We start from the raw sequence: 17481 nt of genomic DNA, 5'->3' as shown, positions 1-17481 counted from the left end.
TGAATCATTTACTTTTCCCGCAATTGAGCATACATGGATGGCGTCTCCTAGAGATAGATAGAGGACTAATGAGATGACAACTAACGATTGAAAAATATATGTAAATTAAGTTAGATGACTCCAAAATCATAACGAAGATTGCAGTAGATAATTTGTAGATGATGTATTTCCTTATCTTACTTAACTGACTATATATTGTTGGATTTACCATATTTAGAATTTTAATACTTTTGTTAATAATTTTCTATAAGTTACAAAATATTATTGTGAATTGTAGGTATGGAGTTACGATTGTAAGTTTTGAAGATCTTCAACTTCATTTTTTATTACCGGCATGATCAAAATTAATGATTATAGAAGCATTGACAAAATAATAATTTTGAAAGCAATTCAACTTGCATTTTTAATCATTTTTTGCATAGAATTTCTTAGTTGAATACTAGTGTCTAATATAATTATTGATGGTATCCTAACAATGCTTTTAAATAGCAGCAAAACAAATGTACCATTGATTTTTGATTGGTTTAGATCGAAAAAGTTAGTTATGAATATAACATTAAAGGGTACTATATAAGTTAAAGAATGGATGTGATAAAAATACTTATGGTACTATTGTTGTTTCAATTTTTCTTATTGTTGTTATTTGTATGTCTATCATTTTTCTCGTGGTTGGGTCATGATCATTTGATCCTTAATGTTAAAAAAGTCTTGGTCAAACCTAATAATTTGCAAAAAAAATACAAATACAAATAAAAAATCACATTAAATGAACTATGTGCAGTAGACAAGACCGAAGATGTCGGGGATTTGAATCCATGATCCCACGATCACGAGTCAATTCTCACACCATCAGGTCATTGCTTACATATTATTTTGATCTTGATTACTCAAAGTGTGATCAAATTTCACCTTTGTGAATAAAAGACAGCAAATAATGCTGCTAGTATTTGTGAATGCAATATATTAGAGATATAGTGAGAAATTAAGTAAGGAGGAAAATTGCTAAAATTAATTTAGGAGGAAATTTTTGAAGAGAGTTATTAAGGAAATTGAATGTAAATGTGAATTAAAACATTTTTTTTTTTTTAAAAATATGGAATTGAATCATTCTTTTTATATTTATTTTAATAGATAAAGTATTAAAAAATAAATAAACATCCTAATTTTTATTTTATTTTTCATCAAATTAAAAAAAAAATGATCAAAACAATATTTTATTATACATATTATCTCAATTAATTCAAACTAATCAACTATCTAATTTAATATATCCTAAACTACGTAAAAAATAATAATAATAATAAAAATAAAAATACAACAATAGGATGAAGAGAGTAATTTTTTTAAAATTTTTGTTTTAAACTTCAATTTATATTGAATAAAACTCTAGTAAGTATACGTATATTAAATTAATATACAATGGTATTTATATAGTTACATATAGTCATATATTGGAAGTATAATTAGTTTACTTATCAAATTACCAAAATGGTCTGGTGATAGTAGAGGTTGGATTCATGGGTTCAAATTCCCAATGTAGTTAGAATTATTTTTTTTAGAATAAAAAAAAATATTTTGAAAAATTACAGAAAAAAATGATAAAAAATAATATTTTGAATTGAAATATAAAAAATAAATGCCAAGAGAAAAAGGAAATTTGTATTAATATATGTATGTATTATATATTTAAATAATATTTATAAAAATATTGTCCAACCAAAAAATATAAAATGAACAAACTTACCATTTTCTTTTCAATTTGATTTTAAAATTTCAAATAAATAAATAAATAATATTTGGGTTCCCTCCCGCGGCACCCCAATGTATAAATAAATATTTTAGCCGTTTGGGTTTTGGTGGGTTTTGTTTCTGAAACCAACAAAAAAAAAAACCCACCAAATTTAAAAACTCCCTCCCTCCCTCCTCAAATTGCACTGAAATTCAATTCAAATTCAATTAATTTCATTTCATTTCAAATACAAGTTCAGATTCAGTAATGGCTAACCCCGCCACAGCCGAAGACGAATTGAAAGAAGCAAACCAAGCCAGCTAAGGACCCTCTCTCTCTCTCTCTCCCGCCACTTTTCAAACCCTAAAAAGAAGAAATTCCCCTACAAATTCACCATTCAATCAATCAATGGCGATGGCACACACATAGAGAGAGAGAGAGACTTAACTCACTGAATCATGGAGATGGAACCCAGCTTCAAGTTCAAAGGCTTACCTCCTCACAAAAGATTCAGTCTCGCCCGAAAACACCAACAAAATCAAAATCAGAATTCACTCCCTGCTTCTGCTATTGCTGATGTTGCCCTCCCAAAAGCATCATCAACATCGTGCCTTCCTGCCAAGAAGAGAAAACGAGTCATGGAGGAGGAAGTGGATGAAGATCCATTTCATCCCAATCCCAATCCCATTTCGTCATTGTGCTTGCCCGCGAAGAAGAGGATCTGGGCACTCCACCCCTTGGAGTTGGATCTCAACCTCCAACCCCCACAAATCCAACACAATGAAATTGATGAAGAAGAAGAAGTAGAAGTAGAAGAAGACGATGGGATTGTGTGCGCCGTGTGTGGAAGCACTGACGGCGATCCAACGGACCCCATCGTCCTCTGCGACGGCTGCGATCTAATGGTGCACTCCACCTGCTACGGCACTCCATTAACCCAGGGGATCCCCCAAGGGGATTGGTTCTGCGCCAAGTGCAAGTGCACCTCCGAACAACAACAACAAGGCACTTGCTGTCTCTGCCCCAACTCCGGCGGGGCGCTGAAGAAGACGACGTCGTCGGAATGGGCGCATCTGGTGTGCGCGGTGTACGTGCCGGAAGTCTATTTTGGAGATTGGGAGGGGAGGGAAGGGATCGACTGCAGCCAAGTGGTGGGCAGGAGATGGAAGGGGAGGTGCTGCGTTTGTGGGGTCCGCAATGTGGGCTGTCTTGTCGATTGCTCCGAGCCCAACTGCGGATTGAGGTTTCATGTCACCTGTGGGATCAGAGAGGGCCTCTGCCTTCAGTACACACAGGCCAAGAGGAAGAAGAAAACTGCTGGTGGTGGTGTAGTGGCTGCATTTTGTGCCTCCCATACTCATCTGTGGAACAAGGTAGGTAGTAGGTGGTGATTGTAATCAATCAATCAAAAATAAATAAGCTTGTGTTTGTTTTCTTTTTGAGTTAATGAATTCTAGTATTACCATAAACAATATAGGGGCTGAAATGAGATGGTTCTGATGAAAATTGGGTTTTTTTAAAATTGCAGCAAGAACAGACTGGGAAGTTCAAGATTGTGGCTAGAGAGGAGAAGGAGAATTAAAGATTTCAGAGCATTTAGGGCAGGACAACATTTGGATTAGTTTTTGGTTTTTGGTTTCCATATTGTGTTGTGTATCCTCCTCCTTTTCCTTTTGGGTAGTTTGGTTTATTGCTCTTTTCTTTCAGACCCATCATATAAGTTGATCAGTTTCTTTCTATGGTTATTGTACTTGTACCTTTACTCCCAAATTAAGACAGCATTTCTTACCATAAAAGATACTACCATATATTTTGTTAATTATAATACTAATTGGGATGAATATCAGTTGGCACATAAGAAGAAATTTAACAAATATTAGACTCTGTTTACATAATTAATTTTCATTCATTTAGTGTACTATTTATTTTTTTAAAAGAAGTCAAATACACTTTTATACAACTTCCACATATACTTTTGTATTGTATTTTCTGCGACATTAATTTATATTTTATGTGCTGCACATTGATGTTAGCAGCCTCCACAATAATTTTATCAAATTTAAAGGAATGATGCATTGGGGAGAGCGAGTGGGACAAATTATAGTGAAATTGAAGAAAGAAGAGTGGGTGAAATAATTGAAACTATACAACTAACACAAGTACAAGGAAAAAGATAGAAATAGAATCGAAGACAGATTTCATCAATAGAGCCTGCTCTGCTCTGCTCATCTCTACTTCTAACACAAACAATCTCTCTCAACACTGACTGACTCACCTGGTGTACCCTCAGCTCAGCTCAGCTCGATTCGATCCATTCTCGCTCACACGACGACGACAATCATATCTTTCGAATCTTTTTGCTACAGCATTTCTCACTTATTTTCCTTGATACGGCGAGCTCCTCTTTTAAGTAAGTCCGAGGGGTATAGCCCCGACTTCGCGATGGGCAGCTACTGCAACGAGTTGAGTTTGGGCTTGCAACAGTTTTGCATCGATGCTCATTTGGTTGTTCAATATCACTGCCTTAACAGGCGACTGGTAGTATGGATTTGGGTTGATGTCGAAACTCATCCCAGGGCGGGGTGGAGTGGCGATGATGCCATTTTTTGGCTTCTCTGGTGTGTGTTGGTGGTATGATTGTTGTTCAGCTCGAGCTGCCCTTGCTGAGTCTGTCTCGGTATGCTTCTCCGGATTCATTCTGTATAAACACTGTGGAGAGATTGACTGCGACTGCGACTGCAACTGCGGGTGTATGGAATTCTGAATGCATACCCTGCCATTCGGAGATTCGTTTACAAGCTTGACATTGTGATGCGGTGGTAAGACTGGTCCGCCTGTGACTCTTCCTGGTTTCACATAAAAGAAGAAATTGTTAAAACAAGAATATGAAAAACAGGCTCATTACCATTTACAAGAAAAATCAAATAGACGGGCCAAGATATTCCGCAACCTTGTCAAGTTTGAATATCAAATTTTATTCTTGGTAAATATCATAATTACAATATTTGGTATTCAAGATAGATATCACAAATCCATCCTATCTTTTCATGTAAAAGAAGCCATGAGTTAAAACGATCAACTTCTATATTTTTTCCTACATGTTGTAGAAGATTAAAAGAAGTCATGAGTTTGAACATCTTTTCGAACGTTGAGCTCAAACTCAAGCTTAAATTTAGCCACAATGTCCACACACACATCCATTTATATTACTATTATATGGAGATATATAGAGAACCGGGGGTACCTTCTATAACAGTACCAACGCGGGGTGGTGCTGGTGGCTTTGAATCCTTGCATATATTTCCAGAAATGCCGCCCGAGGAGATTTCTCCAGATATTCTCTGGTTAGTGAATGCAGAAATAACTGGTTGTGTTTTGGGGGGAATGGTACAAGTGTTTACTGTCGATCTGTCAACAAAGAATAAAACAATGTCATATTGCTTACAATAATCCCTGTAGATGTAAGACAGATCAATATATGTCACTCCTTTCTTTCTTGTTTTAATTTCAAAATAAAACCACCATAGAAAAACACTAGTACAACTTAGATAAATAACAACGTATTAACCTTGGCAGAGATATATATTTCCGCTCAGGAGGATAAACTGGTCCATTTTTCCCAGCATTTTCCTCGAGATAGGCAAATTGCTTCTTGAGATGACCGATGGCACTGAAAGAAACAAAAAGAAAAAAAACAAAAGATCGTTACAATGTCACAATTATTTAAAGGTAGGAATTGTGTGAAAAAGCAACAATGGTACAGCCGCAAACCTAGGATACACAAAGCTTATGCCACCATTTCCAGCCATGTAGTCCTTCAATAATTGGGGATGGTACTCCAATATCTCTCGATATATTAACTCCCTGATATCTTCCTTGGTTACTCTTCGTCGCTCAAACTCAAATTCAAACTTAGAAATTGGCTGACAGGATGGCTCCCTCTCAATTTTCGACAGCCCCTTGAAGTAAGGATCGGCCAGCGCCTGATGACAAAACAACAGGAATTAAGTACACCATAATAATATACCTAAACTAGCACTTACGTTTAAATAATACAAAGGTTGAATCAGCAAACTAATGGATGTGGAAATTATTATTCTGGCATGGAGTACCTCTTCAGCGCTTGGACGATCCTTCGGATCAAATGCCAACATCCTCTGCAATAACTTAAGAGCTAAAGGATCCAAATTTGGAAATTTGTGTGTGAAAGACATTGGGTACTTCTTTTTCATACCCATCAGATATTTCTTTGCCTTCTCATTACGTATCTACAAAAAAGATACAACAGTTAAACCCCATATCTTAGAAAAAAGGTAAGCATACCAACACTATAAACATAGGGTGATGGTCTGTACTCCAGTAATGGTATCGATAGAAGGTGTCCCAAGAAGATCAGTAATCAGATCCAGCTGATGCACGACGCTTTTTCCAGGGAACAATGGCTTCCCCGTCAATACCTCAGCAAATATACAGCCTATGCTCCAAATATCAATAGCAGGAGTATACTGCAAACAAAAATATAAAATACGTTACATAAACTCAAGAGGATAAAGAAAAAAAGACCTGCAGGAAATTATGCAACCTGACACAATTACCTCTGAAGAACAGAGATATCAACTTCCGGGAGAGTTCAATAGTCCTCCCTGAACAAGAATTGTTTTAATCTACAATTACCACTCATTTCATGGCACTCTTAAATACAAGCATTTTGACACAAACTGACAAGCGCTACCCAGTAATACCTGAAGATTAACCTCAAAATTGGTATTGCTTTAAAAAATAAACTCTCAACCATTTTCAAGTGCAAGATTTTTTAATGAGCCAGATACTCTATCCAGTTATACCTATTGTCATTCTCATGAAAGTTCACAGGTATTCCAGCCAAAAAGATATACAACAGATGTAAGATATTTAAATAACCACATTAATGGGTTCAACAAGTTTCTTTAGTAGTGTGCATGAATGCTACTAGAATAATAGAGCGAAAAAGGTTCTTAAAAGTGCATGAAGGCTAAATGCCTCAGTAAACTTAACACTAACTAAATATCATTGTCTAGGCACCAATTAACCGAAACAGCATGAAGAGGGAATACAGGCAATGTTTAGTTACCTTGGAGAAGAAAGAGCCACACAACTCTGGGGCTCTATACCATCGTGTTGCAACATAATCCTGTACACATCATTATTAAAATATTTCAAGTTGTGATTCATGCACCAAATTGGCAAAATGCGTAATCAAATGGCATAATCCATCAATGCATCAACAACAATGCACTAACTCTATAATAACCACAATGTAAGTAACTTACCGTCCAGAAAACTGTTGTTGGAGTGTCATTGAATGCAACTCTTGCAAGTCCAAAATCACATATTTTGAGCTTGCAGTTGGCATTCGCCAGAATATTTTTCGGTTTAAGATCCCTATGATATACATTTGCTGGAATAAAAGGAGCAGCCAATAAAAACAAGAATTAGTAATTGACCATTGAAGTCACAAGTTCCGCATATCAAACTGGGCTACAGAAGCAATAATGCAGGAACACAAGTAATGATGAGAAGAGGCTTTTCAGCTTGCTCATCATCATATTTTGAATAAAATGTGAACATCTCTGTTTTGCATTCTTCACACACAATAGCAACAACATTAATCATTCAACCAACCTGTATGCATATATTTCAATGCCCGGAGCATCTGATAGAGAAAGAACCGGTGATGCTCTTGTGTCAAATCGTCATTAGCTTTTATTACTTGATGAAGGTCAGATTCCATAAGCTCAAATACAACATAAATATCTTTGAAGTCTCTTTTGGACGGTGGCAGCATGATTCGTTTAATTTCAACAATGTCAGGGTGTCGTAAGAGCCGGAGCAACTTAATTTCCCGTAATATTCTCATAGCATCAGACATATGCTCAAATATGTTTGTTATTTTCTTTATTGCTACTTTGCCCCCAGTGTGTGTATCAATTGCAGCACAAACAACTCCATAGCTACCCTTTCCAATAATTTCCACAATTTTGTATCTGCTCGCATCTCCATATTCAGTGAAAAATTCTGTCTCCTTGGGCATCTGTAGAGAAGTACAACCATTCAGTACTTGAGAGTTTTTTTGTATCACTGAAACATATAGTCCGGTATCGAAATTTCCATAAAAATGACCTCTGCTAAGTAGATAAAGAATGAAATCAACAAAGCTTATCAAATAAGCTCTGATACCTAGACTTTATTCCAATTTCCCAAACATGATTCAACGAACAAGAAAAACTTATGGTTTCAAAAAATTTTGCATATTATACTATTCATTTAATTTTTTCCCCCCAAAAACATCAAATCAAACAACTATTTTTCATTTTTTATATTATACTAAAAATCAATTTTACATTCAAAACATTACATCAACACCTATTTATACCATATAATTCAACTATTTAAATTCAAAATTTTCACTATTCAGATCTCAATTCAAAATCCAAAACCCCAAACAAACACACCCGAAAAAAAAAATTTATAAAGAAAAGATGAAAACATCCAAAAACCCAAATTTCTTAAAATCGTTTAAAGAAAAAGTTAAAATTTCAGGCAATCGCTCTCGTCCGGGGAAAAACAAAAATAGTAGTAAAACACTACACGGTGGAAATGATATTTCAACAAAAATATCCAACGACGATTCATCAACAAAACAAAGCGCTTGTTATCTACCGAATGCATAAGAAACAATTAGTAAATCTCGCTATTAATCACACAAACTCAAGCGTAACATCAACAAACCTTCTTCTTCTGATATTGCGCCTGCATCGTGCCTTTTCCTTCACCAAAAACCGTCCACCTCTTCCCCGGATCCGATCAGATCGACGATCAACAGTCCTAAAGCCAAACACTACGCACAAAAGCACCACCTCCGCCGCACAAATCGATATCAAATCACCCAAAAAAACCGGATTTGATTCGAACGACAGCTACAACTGCACCTCAACCTGAACCGCAACAAACGGCGCCGCCGCCACTCAACCTCCACCCGACAAATTCCTCCGCACAATTATCACTCCACTAAACTATCTCCGATTCAAAAAACAACAAAAACAAACGAACGGAGAGCACAAAGACCAGTATTAGGGTTCGGCGATTCAAAGGCGTCAGGAGTCGGAAATCTCAAGAGAGAGAATACGTAAAGGACCAGTAGGCCATATGTATATACAAGTAGAAATCCGATTTTGAGATTTTTATTTAATGTAATTATTATTATTATTATTATTTCATTTTATTTTTATATATAAAAAAAAAGCTTCGAAAAACGGTGTAGTGTAGGTTTTAAAGTGACAGTCGGTGACCGAAGGTTTCTCGAATGGTGAATGTGATTGGTGGAGAGAGGTGACAGTTGTCACCCGCGTGGTTAGATAAAACGCTCACCCTTCGTTTTTGACTTTCAAATTGCCTTTGTTTTTACGATTTCCAAACTTGGGCGGTCGGTCGGTGAGCAACGCAAACGTGTGTTTTCAACTGTTACTTTGCGGATAAAATTAATCAAAGATGAAATACGCCTTCTTCTTTTTTTTAATACGTGTTACATTTATATTTATTTATTTAAATATTTTTTTAATCCAAAAAAAAAAAAAAAATCGTCATTTTCTTTTCTTGTTTATTTCAATATAAAATTATCATTTTTTTTAATAGTAAAATCTACTAATAATCTTTTGACTCATATTTCTAAAATAAAAAATAATTAATTAAATTTTATATAATCACTTAAATAAAAAAATAAATATATGATTTTTCTCAATACATCGTTGAGTTCTCAATGTATTATATTTAATACTATTCATTTAAATTTTTATACCGATAATCAAATATTTTATTGTATATAAGACAGATAAAATACTATAAATATTTTTTAATTTACAATATATTACACAAATATCATTATTTTTTATTTTATGCATAGAATAATTTGGTGTATTTGTATTGATTTATTCTATATACAGTATAATATTAATATTAAATAAATTTATGAGCAAAACACAAACTCCATCTTGTTGCAAAATTGAGTATAATTTTTTTTAATAGTAAAATTTCATTTTTGAGTTCAATATAAGTTTCAATTAATACTCTTCAAATTCCACATAATTTATCCATATTTTTTATTTTGTTGTCTCACAAAATTTGTCTTTTTTGTTTTGAAATATATTATATACTTTAATTACATTTTAAATTTCAGAATTTATAGTTTTTATTCTTAATTAAATTATTTAATTATCTTAATCTATAATTATTTTTATTATATAATAATAATAATTATTATTATTATTATATTTTTTTAATTACTTATTTATTATACTTTATCTAAATTCTCATTAATATAAACATATTATCAGGACATAGGAAATATTCTATTATGGGTGTGCTCTCTAAACAAAAATTGACATTATTCACTAAGCATAATTTTCAATAAAACTACATTATTTTTTTCATAAAATATCGCATCAAAATATTATTTTATCTGTCATTCAAATTCATCCCCATCTCATTTTTTTTAGTAAAACAATACCATTTTTTTTTTCTTTTACACTAAAAAGTAAAAATTTGTATTATTACCTATTTTTCTTAAAACTCAGTTAAATAAATATAAAATTAGATAACGGATGAACTAGTTAAATAAAAATTTAAATCAACATCTTATTTTAAATCAATTTCAAACAAAAAAAATCCTTATATTGATTAATTATGCTATAAAATAAAATGTTTTGAAATATATTAATAAATTTTAGATAAAATAAATATGCAAATAATTATCATCTATAAATAAGTATAATATTTAAAATATGTAAGTTAAAGAATCTGTAAAAAAAAATTTATCAAAAAAAAAAAACCATTATGTTTGACAGGAAATCGTGTAATTTTAACTATTTTGTATGATTTTAAAATTATTATTTAAAATCATTTTATAAATACATTGATAAAATACACAATAAATAAATAATAAAAATTGTAAATAATCGAAATATTTTAACATAGAAATGATAGAAAATAAATTAAAATGGATGGAATAATACACAACAGTTTATTATTATTATTATTATTATTATTATTATTATTATTATTATTATTATTATAATTATTTTATGTAATACTTTTTAAATATATTTTCAATATATTTACCGTATAAATTTATCAGAATTTATGAGTTGGATTTCAGTTCTTAGTTTTTTTTTAAAAAAATTAGTTTACAATTTCTATTTTTGCTATTTGGTTGTTTATTGATTCATATTTACAATTTTGTCACATTTATTGTTAGGTATAAAATAAAATTCATTATGTACTTTTATAATATATTCATATACCCTCAAAACAATGTTTTTTTTTCTTAAATTATATAATATTCACTTTAAAAATGATAAATAATAATAGTAAAAAAAGTTAAATTTATACTCCTTCTGTTCGCTCTTTTGCGTCGTTATTGTATTTAACATTAAAAATATTTTTATATTAGAATTATTTTTTTTTACAAATCTCCTTCTATTACAATTATAAAATACTAATGGAAGTATTTTTGCAATATTTTCTTAATTTGTATTATATTTTAATATAATAATTAATATTTAAAGATCAACACATAAAAAGTAAATGAGACTTTTACAGCCGGACAAATATAGTATTTGATAGTGTGACAGAAACAATTACGATACCCCACCCGTACATTTTTTACTCTTCCAACTTTTCATTTCGTTTGAAAGGCTTTAAACCGTCGTCATCTCAATATTTTTCATAAAACTTCGACAAAGGCGGCTCTGCATAATGCTGAAGAAGATCCCGAAAAAAATCCCGTCACCTAGGCGAAGTTTAAAGAAGTAACTAGTGTGTTCTTTGTCTGTTTTTAAAATTTTTTTGTTACAAGAAATATTACATATCTTTCTCTTGTTTTTCAATGAAATTATTTTTTATAAATGAATTATGTATAAATTTAATAAAAAAACTAATATAATTATAGCAGTGAAAAAATAAAAATAAAATTCTTTTTTATTAAAAATATTAATATAAACACATCATCTTTTGGATATGATGCAAGGACTTATTTTATAAGTTGATTTTTATCTCGGGAAATTTCTCATTAATAATAATAATAATAATAACAACAATAGTTGTGATTATATATATATATTGGATGTGCTTATTTGTGGTTATATGTAAATTGTTTTTTTAGTCTCGTATTTGACCTTTTTATCATTTAAGTAAAAAAATTTCGCTAAAATGGTCCTCCGGTGCCGGAGTCGCCACGCTGGCAGCCGTTGTTGACGTGGCGCTGACGTGGCTAATATGTCATCTCCACGTAGATGCCACGTCGGAGGACTATTTTAACGAAAATCTTTTACATGCAGGACTCTTTTAAGACAAAGTCCATAAAATTAGATTATATAAATTTTATACTAAAATTAAATTAATTAAATTAAATTTATTGAAAATTATAAATATAATGAACTGATCGAGAATTAACATAATAAATATATACACAAATTTTATTATTTTATATTTTACATCATTTTCAATAGAAAAAATTGTTTTTATAACACTTTTATAATTTTCAATAACTAATAACAAAAAATTTCAAACATTCTTAACTCAAAAGAACACAATTGAATATATTTGAAAAAAATAAAATAGAAATGTCCTCAATTGTCATTTTACGTGTAAACAGTTAATATCAAACAATTATTTTACCAAACATTTTGATACAAAAAACTAATCGAATCAACTAAGGGCTATCAGCTAATTGTCAAATACGCTATAATATTTGCTAGTGAAACTTCATTTTCAATTTTTTGTTTGATTTGGTTGGGATGTCCATTTCTTACATCCACATATAATATGTTCTATATATATATTTATATATTAATAAAAATATTACTTATATATTATTCAAGATTTCCTAAATTGCCTTTTACATAGGAAATGGTTAACAATAATGGACACAATAAATATTATTGATTCCCTCTAATGAATGGCTTCAAACACTACCATTCAATGAATTTTCAAACTAAATGGCAAATTGGCTTTGTTCAATAATAATAATAATAATATATTTCAATATATAATATATTTTAAAGACATTATTTTCAATGGTTGAATTTTATATAATATATTATATTTACTTTCTACTTTTATAAAAATATAGAATTCAAATATAATACTTCCTTATCATTCAAACTTATTCATATTTTATTTTTATATATTTTTTTTATTCAAATTTATTCCCGTTTTAAATTTTTAGTAAAAAAATATATATATTTTTTACTTGTTTGTTTATCATAAAAGGATTTTTATTTTTTTATTTTTTTGTTTTTGGGCATAATTTTATATGATGGAGAGAGTATAATAACTAAAAGGATTCTAAAACATTTTCTCCAATATTTTTATATTTTTTAAATAAATAATTATAGTGTGTTCTTTTTGTAAAGACAACAAAAATATTTTTTAAAAAATTAATATATCATATATTTATTATTTTTATATTATCTACATAATTTTCTATATTTTACATAAATATATATACATGTATCCTTAAACTATTTCACAAAACAAAAAATAAATGCATAAACTTGATCTCAAATATATATATATATAAGATAAACTGTTTTTTTTTTTTTTTTTCGTCTTTATCTGACCTCATTTATCATTTTAGAACTTTAAGCGGACCCTGTCTGAAAATAGTCTCGTAAGTAAAAATTTTTCGCTAGAATGGTCCTCCGGTGCCGGAATCGCCACGCTGGCCTGCCGTTGCTGACGTAGTGTTGACGTGGCTAACATGTCATTGCCACGTTGAGACGCGAAACTTTTTTATTTTTTATTTTACAAAATGTTTTGGTAAACTATTTTTTTAGTCTCGTATATGATCTCATTTATCAAAAATAAATTATTAATATTTATATTTTCTATTTTGTGTTGATTTTAATAAATTTATATATTTTACAATTAAATGATTTATATATAAAAATTAATTATTTTAAATTTATAAAAGTAAAACTATAACATAATAAAATATTCTAATATAATTAATAAATAATCTAAAAATATATTTACTTGTTCAAAATGCATAATAAATTTTCAAAGGCAAATAATGAATACAAAAATTTAAACTGAAAAAACTATTTCAAAATGCTTGGTAAGTTAGCTTTTAAAAAATAAGCTGTTTTAGATAAAAAAAAACTAATTTACCAAACAGCTAAATTAATTTTTTTTACTGGTCAAACAGCTGTTGAATAAAATAAAAATTCTTAAAAAAAAGCTATTTTCAAACACCCTCTTGATTTAAGTTTATTCATTGAGAAAATAAGACATAAAAAGGTGTCTTTCCTCTACTTTTGTTTTATATACTTTGTTTTAATATTTTTGATAAAACAATTATTAAATATCATGTTAATATTTTTCTATATTTTGTATGTAAAACATTTATTAGTTGGATTGCAATTTATTTTTTTTACCGAACAAAATACATTAAATCACTTCTGTTTTAATGCTGATGGGATCAAATCAATATGGTGTTGATTTGACTCCATTAGTACAAATCAAGTGGATAACACATTAAATATTTGATAATAAATGACAATACAAATATACACATATGTTCTGACAACACATTATATAGTTTCATATGATACAATATATTATTAATTTCAATACAATAATATATATACAACACAATATAATATATAAATAGCATAACACATACTTTTATATTATACAATATTATTCTATGATCAAATCAACACCATACTGATTTGAGTTTGTCGGGATAATCGCCGCCTATATTGAATAGTAGAAAATTAAAAAGAAATTATAAATGAATATACACCAAATGTTGAGATTTGTAAATATGAAATAAATTATCAACTTGTGTTTTATTAATATGGTTTATAATTGAGTAAATTTCGAATGATTTTGTATTATCTTTTACCATATTTTATATGTAAACTCGATTTTGCTTCACTATAGTATAGTTGAAAGAGTTCAAATTAGGTTTATTCGTTTTTATCCAAATCTGTAAACATCAATACAATTATTTATTTATTTATTTATTTTGCAAATATTTTCAAATTTGATGTAAAATGTGGTCTATAGTAAAAGCTTTATCAATAAATCAGTGAATAGTTTTTGCATGTCTACGTCATGCCCTTGTTTATTTATAGCCATAAACAAAAGAAAATTAAAAAAAAAATACCTTTTGAATAAGGTTAAGGTGTATAACCATTTGGAATAAATAATCTTTCAAATGGTCCCTCAAAAACTATGATTGAAAATTACTATTAATTTATTGATATCATCCTCAAGTCGAATATTACTTTTAGAAAGAAAGAAAAAGAAAAAAAAACAGATAAAACATACATGTATGTATAATCTTTATATTTTTAATACAAATATATGAAAGTTTGAAATTATTGTAAATTTTTTTGTCCCATAATTTAATATTTAGACCAAAATAATTTAATCCAATACCAAAACACAGATACATACAAAAATATGTGGCCTATGTACTTTGGCCCAAACCCACTAGCGCCCAACCCACACCCAAACATGATCCATCCATACGCCTGCTCTACAATCTGCATTCTTTATTACACTGCCCTAGGCCGTTAGATCTAGGGATTTTATCTTGTCTGTCTGATAACGCTTGACCTAGATATATATAGATTGAGAGAGAGCGTAACCAATCTATTTATTCTTCCTCTCACACTCTTTCTTTCTTATCTATCTATATCTCACATTCTCACTTCTCACTAAAACTATCATCCACGGTGACTTCTCCGACGAGCCTTTCCTCTTGTTTTTGTGGTGTTTCCAAAGATTGTTTTTCTTATCATGTTTCAAATCAAACTGTAAAGGGTTTAGTTTCGATTTTTGCCTACGACTTGTGTGGTTTTTTTAACTTTCCAAGCCACTGTTTTCTCCTTTTGCTTTGTTTCTTTACTTCTACGAATATTTATTGGTTGTATCATGGTCGATGGCCAATTTCGCATGTTTAGCCACAATTTTGGGTTTGTTTCTGTTGATTTTGTGTTTTTAGAGTAATTTGGGTCTGAACCTCAAAATCACATTGATATTCTTAGCGTGTTTTGATTATTGGATGGAATTCAAGTATGTGTACTTTTATTTATAATTTTCATTGGTTTTTCATCAATAAAAGTTGTCGATTCTTTAATTTTTTATAACAGTAATCTTATTTAATAATTATATATGTGCAAAAAAGTCCTATATTATATTTTTTGTATATAAATTAAGAAACTCTTCATGGACATACAAGATAATTCAACTCACAATATATTGCGAGTTTATTAGACATACAAAAGAAATGTGACTAAATTACACATAACATATTCAAGGAGAAATGGATTTTGTGGCCAACTGAAGAATTGAAATAAAAGATCAACATCATATTTAAATGAAAGCCCAAAAAAATATATGAATGTCATGTTGTCTTGTTCACACAAAAATCAAAAGTAGGAAATAGAAGTTATTTATGACATATAATTATTATCGCTGAAAATTGTCGCTGAAAATTATTCTCAACGTAAATCGGATTTTTCAGCCTACTCAAGAAAGTATCCGGGCCTGTCTCGCACAAAAAATGATGAATCTAATTACGCTAAAACAACTGATTACTGGAAATATAAGGAAAAACAACAGACGGATTACTAAGAAGAGAAATAAATTTTATCTTATTAATTCAAATTGGCAAAAATTTTACGAATAAGAAATTTAAATGAAAAAACAATAATGCATGCAGGAGTTGAAAAAGATATAAAAATGTTTTGAATTAATTCCGATGTTGATCTTGGAAGAAACAAAAGAAATAAAAATATAAGAACAAAAATGCAATAAAATATAGAGAAAGAAAAAAAAAAAAAAAAGGAACAAGAAATGAATTTGAAGTGATATTGCTGGATCTATATTCTTATTTCTCTCTCTTTTACCTATTTATATTTTTTCATCCCATTTTTTTCGTAACTTTTCATTTCTCAATTATTCTTTTAACTTCCCAAAATTCTCCAATCAGCCGGTCACTGGACTTTTTCGTGAGCCGGATGGGCTGATCCTCTGAATTTAATCACCGCTCTTCATTGGGCCTAAAAATTAGAAAGTAACAATAATAATAAAAAAAATCTTTCAAATTTTAATGGACCAGGAGTAGCAGATCCCCTTCTAAGGAGTCTGATCACAAGACCCTACTTTAATTTCTCTACTAGAATTATATATATATATGATGTAATTATTTAATTTTTTTTATTCAAATGCCCAAATGATAAATCTTAATTATAAATTTCTTTATATAATTATTCCAAAGATCTTATTTAGATTTTTTTTATAATTTAATTAATTATATAATATATATTAATTTTCAACTTTATATTCAAAATTTAATTCTTTTTTTTTAATTTGTAATAATATTTTAATCAATTGTGCATTTACTTAAAAAAGAGGTTGGATCCGCCACTGTGAACCATAGTATTGACATGTGATATTCGAAGATGGTATTAATGGAATATAACATGTTATGGTGTTTTTAATTAAAGTTAATCATAACTTAACGAATGTGTATTCTATTGAATTTGAGCATTAATATTATTGCTATTAGCCATTAGAGTGATGAAAGATCGTAGGTGAACTTTGCTATGAATGCTTGTGAAGTATTTGATGTTGTTTTTATGAAGGAGTTCAACTCGGCTTTACTCATAAAATTGGAAGATCTATTCCTTTGACACTTATAA

At 29.7% G+C, this 17481-nt stretch overlaps 2 protein-coding genes across 2 annotated transcripts; one reads left to right on the top strand and one right to left on the bottom strand.

The window, feature by feature from the left end:
- Positions 1 to 1989: 1989 nt before the first annotated feature.
- Positions 1990 to 3568, top strand: LOC127265852 (uncharacterized). The gene is made up of 2 exons (XM_051295869.1): positions 1990 to 3102; positions 3258 to 3568. The coding sequence occupies exons 1-2, from the start codon at positions 2188 to 2190 to the stop codon at positions 3309 to 3311; spliced, it is 969 nt and encodes a 322-aa protein (XP_051151826.1). The 5' UTR covers positions 1990 to 2187; the 3' UTR covers positions 3312 to 3568.
- Positions 3569 to 3818: 250 nt separating this feature from the next.
- Positions 3819 to 8924, bottom strand: LOC127265850 (mitogen-activated protein kinase 19-like). The gene is made up of 10 exons (XM_051295867.1): positions 8498 to 8924; positions 7391 to 7799; positions 7039 to 7166; positions 6840 to 6899; positions 6085 to 6234; positions 5842 to 5997; positions 5501 to 5712; positions 5298 to 5399; positions 4974 to 5137; positions 3819 to 4575 (listed from the first exon to the last, which is right to left on the bottom strand). The coding sequence occupies exons 1-10, from the start codon at positions 8522 to 8524 to the stop codon at positions 4136 to 4138; spliced, it is 1848 nt and encodes a 615-aa protein (XP_051151824.1). The 5' UTR covers positions 8525 to 8924; the 3' UTR covers positions 3819 to 4135.
- Between the last annotated feature and the right edge of the window lie 8557 nt (positions 8925 to 17481).

The sequence above is a fragment of the Andrographis paniculata genome, unplaced genomic scaffold, assembly GCF_009805555.1.
Source record: "Andrographis paniculata isolate CXL003 unplaced genomic scaffold, ASM980555v1 Contig74END, whole genome shotgun sequence".
Taxonomy (NCBI): domain Eukaryota; kingdom Viridiplantae; phylum Streptophyta; class Magnoliopsida; order Lamiales; family Acanthaceae; genus Andrographis; species Andrographis paniculata.
Note: the sequence above shows the minus strand (reverse complement) of the source record. Positions and strands in the feature narration are given on the sequence as shown.